The 15,585-nt window shown below is 31.8% G+C and overlaps 1 protein-coding gene across 4 annotated transcripts in view; it reads right to left on the bottom strand.

The window, feature by feature from the left end:
* Positions 1-47: 47 nt before the first annotated feature.
* Positions 48-15,585, bottom strand: part of LOC143078718 (short transient receptor potential channel 7-like) — a 93,486-nt gene continuing 77,948 nt past the window's right edge. For 2 of the 4 annotated variants that reach the window (XM_076253643.1, XM_076253645.1), the window contains 6 exons: positions 14,706-14,854; positions 14,229-14,427; positions 13,581-13,817; positions 10,361-10,492; positions 7,615-7,687; positions 48-6,715 (listed from right to left, as the gene is read on the bottom strand). In XM_076253643.1, coding sequence (XP_076109758.1) covers positions 6,306-6,715; positions 7,615-7,687; positions 10,361-10,492; positions 13,581-13,817; positions 14,229-14,427; positions 14,706-14,854 — 1,200 coding nt within the window. In that variant the 3' untranslated portion in view covers positions 48-6,305. The remainder of the gene's footprint in view (positions 6,716-7,614; positions 7,688-10,360; positions 10,493-13,580; positions 13,818-14,228; positions 14,428-14,705; positions 14,855-15,585) is intronic. The other 2 variants (XM_076253644.1, XM_076253646.1) reach the window with 1 other exon arrangement.

Genomic DNA, 15,585 nt, shown 5'->3' on the forward strand with positions numbered 1-15,585 from the left:
TTAGGTGGGTTTTATGTAAATGTTGTGAATTTTTTGTGTTCCAGGCAATAATGAAACAAAGCATTTTTTTTTTTTATAAAATTTTAATACAAACATAACAAGTAACATTATACCCCAACACTTACAACACTTCTCTGTCCTGCAGAGCATCATATGGCGCTGTATCAGATTCACACATATTTAATTTAGCATTTTCATCAGTAGTCCAAATAATCATATGAAACCTTTAATATAGTTTTTTTTTTTCATTTCTAAAGGCGATTTATATTTTTTTTCTCTGACGCCCGACGTCTTGAACTGCTATTTTGATTCTTTGCTGCAAAGAAATTAAAATTGCCGTTCAAGACATCATGATTATTGAAAACGGCGTCATGTTAAATAAAGGGCTGCGCTTTAGCGCATGATACGCCCGTTGCTCTTTTAACTTGTCTTTTATGCTTTAAATGAATTTATATGATCAACTAGAAATATATATACAAATCAAAAGGGATGTTACATTAATATATTCACCAAAGTTTCATAAAATCCCCCTTTTTTAAGTATAAAAATTCATTACTTAAGAAAACGTAAAATCTAAAATTTATAAAAATGGAAAGGGAGCTTATGTCAATAGATATAAACAATTTATCAAAGTTGCATAAAATTTTGTGAAAGTGTTAGTTATTGTCCCAAAATTGGAAAATCCCCCCTTTTTTAAGCATAAAAATTCATAACACGGAAATGTAAAATCTGAAATTTATAAAAATTGAAAGGGAGCTTACATCAATAGATATAAACAATTCACCAAAGTTTCATGGACATTGGTGAAAGCCTTTTTGAGTTATTGTCCGAAGTGTTGAAAATCCCCTTTTTTTATGAATAAAGCCCCATAAATCCAAAACTTAAAATCTGAAATTTATAAAAATTGAAAGGGAGCGTACATCAATAGATATAAACAATTCACCAAAGTTTCATGTACATTGGTGAAAGCCTTTTTGAGTTATTGTCCGAAGTGTTGAAAATCCCCCCTTTTTTATGAATAAAGCCCCATAAATCCAAAACTTAAAATCTGAAATTAAAAAAAAAAAACCAAAAGGGAGCCTACGTCAATAGATATAAACAATTCACTTAAGTTTCATGGAAATTGGAGAAAGCGTTTTTGAGTTATTGTCCGAAGTGTTGAAAATCCCCCCTTTTTTATGAATAAAGCCCCATAAATACAAAACTTAAAATCTGAAATTAAAAAAAAAACGAAAGGGAGCTTACGTCAATAGATATAAACAATTCACTTAAGTTTCATGGAAATTGGTGAAAGTGTTTTTGAGTTATTGTCCGAAGTGTTGACGACGGACGGACGGACAACGGTATACCATAATACGTCCCGTCTAAAAGACGACGGGCGTATAAAAATTAGAACAGTCTCTTCATACTATAGTAATTTGGACGATTAATGGCATAATGCCTTAGTTTCATTAAGCAATAAATGCAAGAGTATGTTTTCACATAAATACTTACGACTAAGATTGATCGTAAGTACACTAGTTGAATTGTTCAAGACTTACAATCAATCGTTAATAGTCGTAAGTTTTCTTTTGGTTATGAAACTGACTCCAAATGACATATTTATGACTCTATAATGCGCAATGCACTAATTTGTTGGACAAAGGCACATGTTTTACAAATTAAGGTGTTATGAGCGGGGTACATCAAATGAACACATTTAAATTATCTGTACAATAAAAAAAAGATTCATATCATATAATTAATAGTTTGCAACCACAAATTTATAAGTATTAAGACAAAATCACATATGTCATAAGCAATACGTTATAATAAAAAGATGACAAAAAATATATTCTGATATTTTTTTTCTTCAAAATTTAACTTTATCTCCAAAGTACATCTGTACTTTTGACTCCTTGCTTATTTTTTGTCAAATTTCATAGACTACAAAAATCATGACATACCATGATGCGTCTATATTCAAAAACTGCTGACCGTTCCGGATGACATAATTCATCATTGGGTTTGTAATGCTTTGTTGACTTTCTTTTTTCTGTTTTTCTTTTTCATCTCCGAAAAAAGTTATAGTCAGGTATACTTGAAGAAAAATTTTAAAAAATCATGCCGTATTGAACATTTTAACAAAAACAATTTCAAGACCACAAACTATATATAACGATATAACTGCCTGTTGGTTTTGTCCGGTTAATTTTTGTTCAACCAACCATCTCAATCATTTTGTTTACCTGAAACTAGAGGAGAATAGTAAAAACTCTTTTAACAATGTAAATTCACAGAAATCTGTGTTATAATGTTTGCTGACATTTCCGAACTTAAAACCGTGTAAAAAGAACAATGCTATCAGTTCTTTACATTTTAAAGTAAAACATTTATTTGTCATGCAAAAAGTATACGCACGACAGAAAAATTTATAATATTGTAAGGCTTATCTTATCAAAGCTAGAATATAATACAAAGAAGTTATCATCTGTAGCTGTTAAGAAACACAAGACGGAGGACAGAAGCACATGTTTTCATCTATCACACATTCATCAAGTATACTAGTCAACAAAAGTAACGCTACACAAGTTTGAAATCGAAATTTATAATTTAATATCATAAACAGGAAAACTGTTGAAATTATTCATTAATAGTTATCAAAGGTACCAGGATTATAATTTAGTACGCCAGACGCGTGTTAAACATCATTTGGCAAAGTATTTTGATCTGAAAAAGTGACAAAGTTAAGTCGGAAAATAAGAAATACAGTGCTATTGAACAAATCTCAAATTTTATTTTGTGTACAGGATTTAAAGAAAAAAAGAAAAACAAACAAAAAAAAAAAACAAAAAAAATACCCCCCAAAAAATCGGCACCCAATTTCAATGATGCGAATGTCGTATTCATATATTAACGAACGTATTCATATATTAACGAAGGAATGAATCATTTTACTGAAACCATGTATGAACGCTAGGCTTTCAGTCAAACATATATTTTTTAATCGATATAAAATTGTAAATGAAAAAATAACCAGATGCTCCACAGGGCGCAGCTTTATACGACCACAGAGGTTGAACCCTGAACGGTTGGGGCAAGTATAATGGATACAACATTCAAGCTGGATTCAGCTCTAAATTTGGATTGTGATTGAATAGTTGACACAGCAAAGGTTTTTGACACACAGTGAATGTGGTCTAATGAACTTAAAACATTTTTTTTGCCTTTGACCAATTCACTATGCTGTTGAATATTAATCCTCTCAAAAAAATGTTTGAAGAAATTTTCTTTTTATTTATGAAATCTGAAATGAGAAAAATGGCCCCCCCCCATGTTTTTCACATCCTCCTTTCCCTTATTCCAAAACTGATCTCAATTCAAATTTCTAATGGAGTTTGCAACAATAACTACTCATTTAGATACATCTTCAAATATTAAAATGTAAAAAAAGTGCTTGTAATCACTGAATGGTAAAGATTGTTTTAATTTATTAGTTGGTAGTAAAAGTGAATATACATTGTATATTGTATAAAACAATGATTTAAGTTAATTCAACTACTCTTCTGGACAAAGGAAGATAAATACAATTATTAAAGCATATTTCATAAAACTGTGCAATTGAAGATTTCTTGCTATTGCACAATACTGTGCAATTGAAGATTTCTTGCTATTGGGCAATACTGTGCAATTGAAAATTTCTTGCTATTGCACAATACTTAATATAATAATTTTGGACCTTGATTTGGACCAACTTGAAAACTGGACCCATAATCAAAAATCTAAGTACATGTTTAGATTCATCATATCAAAGAACCCCAAGAATTTGTTAAAATCAAGCTAAGTTTAATTTTGGACCCTTTGGACCTTAATGTAGACCAATTTGAAAACAGGACCAAAAATTAAGAATCTGAAGACACGGTCAGATATGGCATATCAACGAAGCCCAATAATTCATTTTTTGATGAAATCAAACAAATTAAGTTTAATTTGGCCCCTTTTGGCCCCTAATTCGTCGGGACCAAAACTCCCACAATCAATCCAAACCTTTTCTTTGTGGTCATCTTGTCTTAAAATTTCATAGATTTCTATTAACTTATACTAAAGTTATAGTGCAAAAACTAAGAAAAATGCTTATTTGGGACCTGTTTTTGCCCTAATTCCTAAACTGTTGGGACTAAAACTCCCAAAATCAATTCCAACCTTCCTTTTGTGGTCATAGACCTTTTGTTAAAATTTCATAGATTTCTATTTACTTATACTAAAGTTATTGTGCGAAAACCAAGAAAATGCTTATTTGGGCCCTTTTTGACCCCTTATTCCTAAACTGCTGAGACCAAAACAACCAAAATCAATCCCAACCTTCCTTTTATGGTCATAAACCTTGTGTTTAAATTTCATAGATTTCTATTTACTTTTACTAAAGTTAGAGTGCGAAAACCAAATGTCTTCGATCGACGACGCCAACGTGATACCAATATACGACGAAAAATTTTTCAATTTTTGCGGTCGTATAAAAATCAGTTTTTTGCCTTTAATCGATTTCTTTGACGAAAAAACGGCACACTGTAAACATTTGACTAATTGGTCATTTTTCTTATCTTGATACTGTATTCAATTTCTATATATTATGAAGAAAGCATTGCCTTGTATCATTTCTTTTGTTGACCATTATAGCTTACTATATTATAACAAATAATCCACAGCTCTATACCAAATTACATCAAAATTTAAACATAAATAAATTGTAAACAACAAAATAAGGTCAGAATAAAAGCGTAAACACATTTTTTTATATGCATATATCACAGTAATAATCACAGTTTTATGCTGAAAATGTATCATATACACTATTATATATCATTGGCTATCAGGTAATCAGGGAGTTGTATGAACAAATTAAAATAAATAGAAACAACTTCTTTTTAATTGAAGAAAGTTGAGTCGTTGGGTTGCTGTCGTACAGGCGTTTTTCTCGTTTATCGATATACGTTTATTTAGTTGAAATATGTCATGTTAAAGAATGCTTTATGTCCAGTGGCAACCATTTCATACATATTCAGTACGACTAAACAAAGATTAAAGGTTCTAAATATTTTTAACTCACAAATAAAGCATTTTATAAGGATACATTCATCACATATTTCTTGATTGACAATAAATAACATTTATAAAAAGAAATGAAATTGTTTAAAACAGAAAAAATAATTATGTAACAACGGCACTCTCGATTATTCTGTACATATACCAAAAGGTTATAAAAAGACACCATAAACATTGTATCGATTCATAAACTACATATGAATAAAATGAAACAGTTAAACGGTAAAGCAAAACAGTGCACGTTTTACATACACATTATACAAATATTTTGACAGCCTTTGCACACGTGTCAAAATTAAATAGATGTATACAAAACCCAAACTAAGAGATGTTCTTTAATCCGAGCATACTAGCACTACACAGAAAAGGAGCGTTTTCTTCGTTAGATTCACATTGTAATGTGGCACTTTCATGGTTATTTTGAAAAAAAAACATGTCTACGTTTCATTTGTTTGTTTTAATCTCTCTGAAATACGTATACATCTGATTATATATTGTATCTGAATATCATTTAAATTTAAAAATCTTTGAAAAAAACAGGCAAGTTTTTCCATCTTCATGCAAAGTTGCCATCAGACTTTTGACTATTTCTTTAAGCAAACTTTTGCAGGCCAGTACAGTCGACCGATATAGTACTCATTTGCTAAAACAAATATTTTGAAAACAATTTCTAACTGGAAGTTCTTTCATCTTCCGATACATAGATAGCAATAACTTCCGATCAAGGATCGACCATCAAAAGCTTGGCATCTAAATGCAAGTCTTCGGAAAAGTTCGGAGAGCTGATGACCTTGCTTCGGAAAGTAAGCCTGATTTGGCACAACTTTTAGGAATTTTTGGTTTTAATCTCTATAACTTCGCAATTGGCTTGGTTTTAAAACAGTTTTGAATTTTTAATCAAGTGGCATTAAGCATTCTTAACTAATCCAGAAAAGTGCTCCAACGAAAACAAATTCAATTTCATGGACACTGTTTTAGATTTGTTTCTAACTTTTCGGTAAATATCAGACTAAGTGAGGTAAAAAAATATATACAAAAAATATATAACTGTTCTCTTTACGTACTTCGTGTTATTGTACTGAAGGCAATACGGTACATTTTAATAGCACACTTGTATAAAGAAAATGGTAAAAACAAAATCATGTCTGCACTGAATTGACCAAAAACAACAGACAAACGATACAAAAGTTGATTCAAGTCTGTAATGAAACAATTTATAAACGTCAAGTTTCTTTAGACACTTTTGTATATCCATTTGCACTGTTTTCTATTCCTAATTCTTTTGTTTCTCCTTCTTTGTCATTTTCTTCCTCATTCCTATCACAACCTGACCCTTCTATTTCTACATTAGAAGTCTCTACATTAATATCTGCTTCACATACGATTTGACTGTTCTCGTATGATTTGTCAACATTGTTATCATACGGCCCAGAGACAAACTCTTCATCAATGGACATTTGTTTAATAGGCGATCCAGATCTGCTTTTTAGTTTCTCCAACGGACTTATTGGGACCCCTAATATCTGGCTTAGTTTTAACATAACTTCATCATGCTGTTTTTCTCGAACTGTTAAGGTGTTTAACATCTCGTATCGGAAACTGGAAATATCTTGTTTAATTTCTTCAAAGTCATCTGTTTTACAAAATAAAATAAATACTAGAATTAAAGCACGATCCTGAATAAGATAGTCAATACACATCAATTACTAAGTGTTTTTTTTTTGTATCCGTTCAAACCCCCATTTGTTTTGAAAATTTGCAAGTCAAAAATACTGCAGCTGTTTTTATATAGTCCGTTTCTATGTATGTTGGTGTTTGTTTTTGTTGCACTTCAGTGTTTCTGTTGTTTCGTTGTTTTCCTCTTATAGTTGATGTGTTTCCCTTAGTTTATGTTTGTATCCCGGATTTGTTTTTTTCTCAATCGATGTATGACTTTTGAACAGAGGTATTCTACTGTTGCCTTTATTTATCATTGATTTGAAACTTATTCTGTGTATACTTATATGCAAGTACATACGTAAATGAATAATATTTCCATAAACCGATGGTCAAAATTATACCAAATTTATGTTGTTTTATACATGTGATGGATGTTTAAAAGAAACTTTTATACCACAGAAATACTAGTATTGGTTTTACAACCAGAACTAGACGCCTAATTCGCTCTCAACTAGCCCTAGCTAGAATTTGAAAAAAAGATAGACGATAGAGATATTACGAAGAACTAAGATTTTACGAAAATTTACAAGGGTGTGACCGTTGTGACAACACTCTGCCAATGAAACATTTGCTTACAAATTGTTGAAGCTCCGTATCATTACGACAAAACTCCATGACAAGTGATCCCGAAAGGACTTTAAAACAAAAAGTAAAACGGAGCGTTGTCAGATACTTGAAAGCAGAGGGTGGAGACAGGATTTGTATTTTAAATCAAGATTAAATTCCATTGAAACTATGGCTGATGATGATGAATATTCTCTCTAGTATATTCGTTATCAATTGAGAATAAATCTGAAACTAAAATAATACCACCTTTACCTTCCGTTACTTCTGCCTCTCTCTGCATATCAAAGATATATCTCTGTACTATCGTTTGCATAACTTTCTGCAAATAAACAACAAACTACAAATTTACATTTTGATAAACTCACAACCTTTGTTGAAAATGTTAGTTTATGACTCTTTGAATCTACATATCTTTAAACAACCGTAGATTGCATAGCTGTGAACTATTATATTATTTCAGAATTTTACAAAGTTCTTTCCGACATTTTTGGTGTAAAAAATATTATCTTCAGAGCCTGTGTTTTCCTCGATAGAGGGGTTTTGCTTACAACGAAGCTACAAACCAAGGTTTCAAAATGGTAATGTTGAAGTGATCCTTTCGAAAAATTTACAGTCGATATCATGAGTTGAATGATCGTAATGGAATACCTGTTTCACAGATGACGACGAATATGTTCAAATTGTCGTAAACACAATCCAATCCTCTTTCCATTCCATCGAATGTGACCTACTGAATAAGTCTTTAACTATGAGTGTGTACTGACATAAACAGCAAGACTAGTATCGCATGTGGAGCAAAAGAAGCCGCTTAACCTTCCCGAGCACACACAAACATCCGCGTTTTTTTTATGTAGAACTCTTGTTACTTAGTCTTCAGTTTTCAATGCTGTTAATATAGACTTTTGTTTGTCTTTTTGTCATTTTCCGTTTTTTTCCCATGGCATATTCAGTTCGTTTAACTGACTAACCATGGGCATCTTCCTCTCTTTTATAAAATATTTATTGTGTTTTTGATTACAAAATAATAAAGAGAGGCAGCAGATATCAAAGGGGTACTTGAAACTCAACAGTTGAAAAAAGCTGATAACGCCATGGCTAAAAAAGAAAACAAACAAACAAACAAAACAGTACACAAAACACAATTAAAGATAGAAAACAAAGATTGAGCAACAGGAACAAACCCCACATAATATTGGGGGGGGGGGGGGATCTTATGTGCTACGGAAGGGTAAGCAGATACTTATCCAAAAGTGGCATTTTCGTGTTGCTCATACACATATTATGCCGGTGATAATTCTCATTCAGTAGGTCACATTCGGGGAGAAGGGACAGTATTGTAATTGCAACAAGTTGGACATATCCATCGTCATCTGGCGGACGTAAAAATTACATAGGCATGATTTAAACTTCTCAACTTTGAAATCTTGCTTTAATGGCTTCCTTGTGAGCAGCAACCTCAATCGAGTATATTATAAAAGTAAATGGAGCCTTGGATATCATATCAACTAGGATACGCAGAAATGGAAACTTCACAATTTGGAAGCCGAATTATCTTTTTGGTCGTAAAGTTTTGTTTTTAACCGAACCTCGTTGTCATTTTCTAGATGTATGTCAAAATATAAGGCGGACTGTACTGTATCTGTTGTATCATTTGTCTCAAACAATATCGATGGGATAGATGCGTTCATCATAGTCACCAAATTTGAATAATTTAGTGACAGAACATCGTCAACTAATATATAGCTGAAAAGGGAATATAAATGATACTACTTATTTCTTTTCTTTATTCCTTAGAAATCAGCCTCAAATGAACGAAGGAATAAGTCATAAAGAAGTAGAATACAATTGGTCCCAATGGAATGCCGATTGTTTGTTGAAAAACAAAAATATTGTCAATAAAAAAAATCACGCATAATGTCAGGTTAAGAGATTTTTTTGTTTAAATCAGAATGCTTTTAAACAAATACGATTTGTTCCTCCATAAGAAAAGATACTTGTATCTTCGTTGGTCATTCTTTTTTATGAAACAAAACAGGGCCAACTCTTTCAATTTGTATTTCAGTTTTGAAAGAATCTTAGATTGTATGTACTCTTAAAAATCTGTGGAACTTATCAATATTAAAATCTGATTCATGTCATTTCTATGATAAGTAGTTTCACAAGAACTTTGAAGCCCGGCATTGATTGATGATAGTTGTTAATAATTTAGAAAGAGGTTTCTTGGATCATTTAAAAGACCCAGTAATATAGTGTTGCACACTTATATAGTTTGAGTATCCAATACATTGAATGAAGAACCAGTTCTTCCTCTCTGGAAAACATTCCAAAGCAACATAGAATAAACTCATCATAAATACCAGGATTAAATTTTGTAACAGACTTATAAGGCCCCTTATTTGGGTTTCCAATTAAACCCATAACTACACATTTTTACCGATATAATCACGTAATCATTTATTATTATTTTTAACAAGGTGATCAAATAATAAAAAAAATACAGTCCTAGATAACTAAATAATCAAATAATCGTGAAATATTTGTTAATCAAATAATATCTATAAAACAGATCACTAAAACCCCCACGAGGAGGCGTACATATTCATACTTGGTAAGTCAGTGTTATGTAGTGTGATTTACACACAATAATGATGTTGTTTCAGGGATTTTTAGCGTTATGGAGGGAGTGTTTTTAGCCCATGTTAATGATATAATATATATAAAAAAAAAAATGGAATTTATATTAAAAATAATTTAGATTAGAGTAGTTATATGTATCTATGGAATATATAATGTACCTCGTTCGCAAAATCTTCTAGTTCAGCAAGGAAATAAAAACATATCCTTATTACTTGTATTGTTTCACAACTTGGGCAATTTAGGGATTTCAAAATTTAAACATGTTGGCATTGTTAATAAATTAAAATACTTTTATAATTCAAATTACGTAAAATGATTTCCATACAGGGAATTCTGTATTTTATACAATACGTACGTGATAACTTTTTTTGCCAAATGGTAAACTCTCTGTACTTCGTCTCCGATCAATGTCTGCTGGCTTCAAGTGTCCATCACTGAGTTGAAGATTGAGATTGTCACGTGATCTTGCTTGTGAACGTGCACCATTCTGTTTGAAAGAGTGAACACGATCAACATTTCAATGTATCAGAACCCCCAAAAAACAGATATGTTTTTTTAAATGACGATAGCTCTGTATATTATTTTATTTCGAGTTTTTTTTATTAGCAAAAACTGCCTAATCATGATAGTCTGTTATTCAAAAGCTTATAGTATTTACATATACCATATATAATAGTATCAGTGAATAATTACATACATGTATTATAATTACAAACAGTTTGTATCATCGGCGGAGAATGACAAAAAATAATATAAATAATGAAATATGAGCATTATATCACTAATAAAGAATATTAAATAAAGTTGTTTACCTAGATTATTCTATCCTTTAATGTTATGAACAGACAATACTTGTATTAATTTAAAACAAGATATTTTTTCCTAAATAAAAAGGTTTTTCGGTTTTATATATGTTTTCCTTATATTTAAATATTTGTCATATACTTATAGATTATCGTTTAGATGCCCAATGATTATCTGTTTATCGCTATTTAACCTACGACGACGTTGTCAATTTCATGTCAATTTCATAAGCAACGTCAAGTGCCTCCTTTTTTTCTAGCGATAATTTTCCATCTCAAGCGAGTAGCATGATATGAAAAATTATCACACAAAATGATCAAAGGAAGAATGCACAAAATAGCGATAATAAAATATCTAGAGGATCTCAAGAGCCTGTGTCGCTCACCTTGGTCTATGTTCATATCAAACAATGAACACAGATAAATTCATGAGAAAATTGAGATTTTGGAGATGGTGATGTGTTTGTAGATCTAACTTTACTGAACATTTTTGTTGCTACAATTATCTCTATCTATAATGAACTTGGCCAAGTCATTACAGTGGAAAATATTTTCTAAAACTTTACAAACATTTATGAAAATTGTCAAAAATTGACTATAAAGGGCAATAACTCCTTAAGGATGTACTTAGGTGAGGTTAGGTAAAAATTAATAAATTAAGAAAATAAATTTGATACTATAAGCTGGTAGAGCATCAATTAAGGATAAAGATAAGCTAAAAAAAAATGATAGGTCATGGACCTACTTTTTGAGATATTTGAGGTTAAAAATATGGCGGGAAAATGCTGACTCGGACTTTTACCTTATATTTGCATTGGTATCATTTGGGTCTCAAAACAAAAGAAAGAAAATCAAGAATCTTCTAAAATTTTGGTAAATGACCTTTAATGAGCTATAAAGTCTTATATGAAAAAATAATTGGGTGTTATGGGGCAAAATATTTAACATTGTGTTGTATGGAAAAAGACCAAGGAGTCCGAACATTTGACCGAAATTCCAAAACCTTACCTAAGTACATCCTTAAGGGGTCAACTGACAATTTTGGTCATGTTGACTTACTTGTAGATCTTATTTTGCTGAACATTATTGCTGCTTACAGTTTATCTCTATCTATAATAATATTCAAGATAATAACCAAAAACTGCAAAATTGTATTTAAAATTACTAATTTGGGGGCAGCAATCCAACAAGGGGTTGTCTGATTTGCTCTAAATGCTTTGGTTTCAGAGATTTAAGCCATTTCACCCCTATGTACTATTATAAGTCATGGTGGCTATCCTGGTTGGTAGGTCGAGTCATCAGACACTTTTTCTGAACTAGATATCCCAATAATGATTTGACCCAGTAGTTTCAGAGGAGAAAATCTTTTTAAAAGAATACTAAATTTTTTTTAAAATGGTTAAAAATTGACTATCAAGGGTAATAACTCCTTAAGGGGTCAACAGACAATTTTGGTCATGTTGACTTATATGGCTGAACGTTATTGCTGTTTACAGTTTATCTCTATCTATAACAATATTCAAGATAATAACCAAATACTGCAAAACTTTCCTAAAAATAACTAATTTGGTGGCAGCAACCCAACAACGGGTTGTCTGATTTGTCTGAAAATTTCAGGACAGATAGATCTTGACCTAATAGACAATTTCATCCCATGTCAGATTTGTTCTAAATGTTTTGGTTTCAAATTTATAAGCCAAAATCTACATTTTACCCCTGTTCTATTTTTAGCCATGGCGGCCATCTTGGTTGGATGGCCGGGTCACGCCAGACATTTTTTTTAACTAAATACCCAAATGATGATTGGGGACAAGTTTGGTTAAATTTGGTCAATTAGATTCAGAGAAGAAGATTTTTTTAAAAGAATACTAAAATTTTTGAAAAATGGTTAAAAATTGACAATAAAGGTCAATAACTCCTTAAGGGGTTAAGTGACAATTTGGTCATGTTGACTTATTTGTAGACCTTACTTTGTTGAACATTATGGCTGTTTACAGTTTATCTCTATCTATAATAATATTCAAGATAATAACCAAAAACTGCAAAATTTCCTTAAAATTACTAATTTGATGGCAGCAACCCAACAACGGGTTGTCTGATTTGTATAAAAAAATTCAGGCCAGATAGATCTTGACCTAATAGACAATTTTACCCCCAAGTCAGATTTGCTCTAAATGCTTTGGTTTCAGAGTTATAAGCCAACATCTACATTTTACCCCTATGTTTTATTTTTAGTCATGGCGACCATCTTGGTTGGTTGGTCGGATCACGCCACGCATTTTTTTTAAACTAGACACCCTAATGATGACTGTGGCCAAGTTTGGTTAAATTTGACCCAGTAGTTGCAGAGGAGAAGATTTTTGTAAAAGTTAACGACGACGCCGACGCCGGACGCCGGACGCAAAGTGATGAGAAAATCTCACATGGCCCTTCGGGCCAGGTGAGCTAATAAAGGTATTCATCTTCAATCATATTTTTATCACGATAGTACATAATCTCACAGATGAAATGTAACACTTCTGTGTTTCTTTATGATTGATACTTGCCAAGCATGTCGGTTTAGCCTTTAAATGGTTAAACTGGCCAAAGAGTAATACATATGCATATTACAAACTCACTTGCAGTTACTATTTCCGATCCGTATTGTAATGCCGTATTCTAGGCATCATTAAATATAACATAATATTTTTTTTTAGCTAATTATATTTACAACTCATTGTGGGTTCTTGGAAATTTATATGTCATATATTACGGTTATCATTCTTTACATACCAATCCATTCTGACGACCGTTCCTTTCCATTGGTTCTGGAGCGACATCTGGATTGGCGTCTTCAGGTGTTTCGTTATCATTACTTTCGCAACATTTTGAGCAACATCGGGTAAATTTGCGAACAATAGCTTTTGGAAGTCCTAACATATTCAATGGAACAGGTAGAACACTCCCTTCTCCTATATAGTCCATGTAAAGAACACTTCGTGCGAATTTCCACTCGACATCGGCGTCTTCCTGTTTGTCAAATAAATCTTTTAGCAATCAAAGTTATAATAAATTCGATTGTCAAACCATATGTAAACGAAGATAGACTTAATGTGTAAAAGTGCTATGACGGTACTTTAAATAAAAAGTCTTTTAATACAAATCTAGCATATACGTTCAAGTACACACCCACCTGAATGTTATTCAAATTATTTACTTCTCTTTCCAGAAAAAAATCAAATGAACGACGTTTTTATTACAAAGTTATTAATTTACCCCAAGCATTCAAATCTGGAATTGTTTGTTTTTTGACTTTTACTTATTTTGTAATTGAGTTGGCTTTCAACTGTTTGGATTCAAGCCTTTTTTATAAACATATGCGAAATAAATATATATTGCAATAACGGCGTCACACCATAGCTAACAGTTACCCTTACTCACTGTTATATCTTGATAGGACCTGGTCATCATGGCAATAAGCATATTTAATAGCACTATCACCATGGCGATGTTGTAGGCACCGTATATAATGTATCCAATGTCTTCTGTAAATTTATTTTCATATTCTCCCAACTTGACAACATCAGTGTCTCCGCGACCAAATAGTGACCAGAAAACTGTTCTGAATGTGGCTAAAACACTGAAATGTAAAATCAATTTTAGATTTACTTTAAGGCAAAATAATTTTTGATGCAGATCGAATCAAATACACATTGAGGACCAAACCTCTAATGTTCAATGTTAAGAAATGCACTTTAATAATCAAAGCTCCCATGTTTAATTCTAAGAGTTGCACATTAATGATCAAAGCTCCCATGTTTAATTCTAAGAGTTGCACGTTAATGATCAAAGCTCCCTTTATCAGTAATAGTAATACCTTTTAATACACAGAATAAGACAGTGTTCAATTTAACTTACTCTGCAAATTGTACTTCTGCTCTTGTTGTAAAATTGTGTTTGGTGACTTCAATGCTTTCCCTCATGCTGTAGTACCAGAACAGGTTGTTAAGGCCGACCATGAAGGCAGAAAAAACCAAAACAATAAAGGCTAAAAACTTCAAGATGTCCTAAAACAGAAGAAAGACAAGTAAGTCAATTGTGATATGGAATATACATCATTTGTACTTCAATGAATTATACTACATTAACATCCGGCCATAATCTGAAGCAACATTTGTGAGTTTATTGTATAACAATAACAAACTAAGTTTGCAGTGTCTATCCATATTTATACAGTATAGGGACTCTGACATTATTATTTCTATTTTGAAGTCTGTCCTGGTCATGTGGTGTTATCTGTATTCTCTAAATGATACAGTAGTTGATAATAACATGGTCGTCGGGATTACAAACTGTATCTCTTTCTGTAAAATGTACCTTATACATCATCATCCCAGTAGTCAGTACTTCGGTATCGACATGACCTTTAACAAACCTTTCTAAAATTGTCAATAAAAAGATTCTAAAATTACAAAGAAACTAAGGTTTCAACTTCCTTAGGCAAAGACGGCCTTTGTTTTTCTGATGGTTGACATCTCACAAAACATGTTTAACCCTCAGCATTTTAGCGCCTGTCCCAAGTCAGAAGCCTCTGGACTGTTAGTCTTGTATGTTTTTTAATTTTTGTTCATTCATATGTTTTGGGGTTAAGTATGACGTCAATTTTCACTGAGTACACGATCTTTTTTAGGGGCTGAGAACTACTTCCAGGTGAGGAATTTTCTCGTTGCGTTGAAGACCCATTGATGGCATCCGGCTGTTATCTGCTCTTTGAACGGGTTTTTGTCTCTTTAATTGA

Source organism: Mytilus galloprovincialis, chromosome 6 (genome assembly GCF_965363235.1).
Source record: "Mytilus galloprovincialis chromosome 6, xbMytGall1.hap1.1, whole genome shotgun sequence".
NCBI lineage: Eukaryota > Metazoa > Mollusca > Bivalvia > Mytilida > Mytilidae > Mytilus > Mytilus galloprovincialis.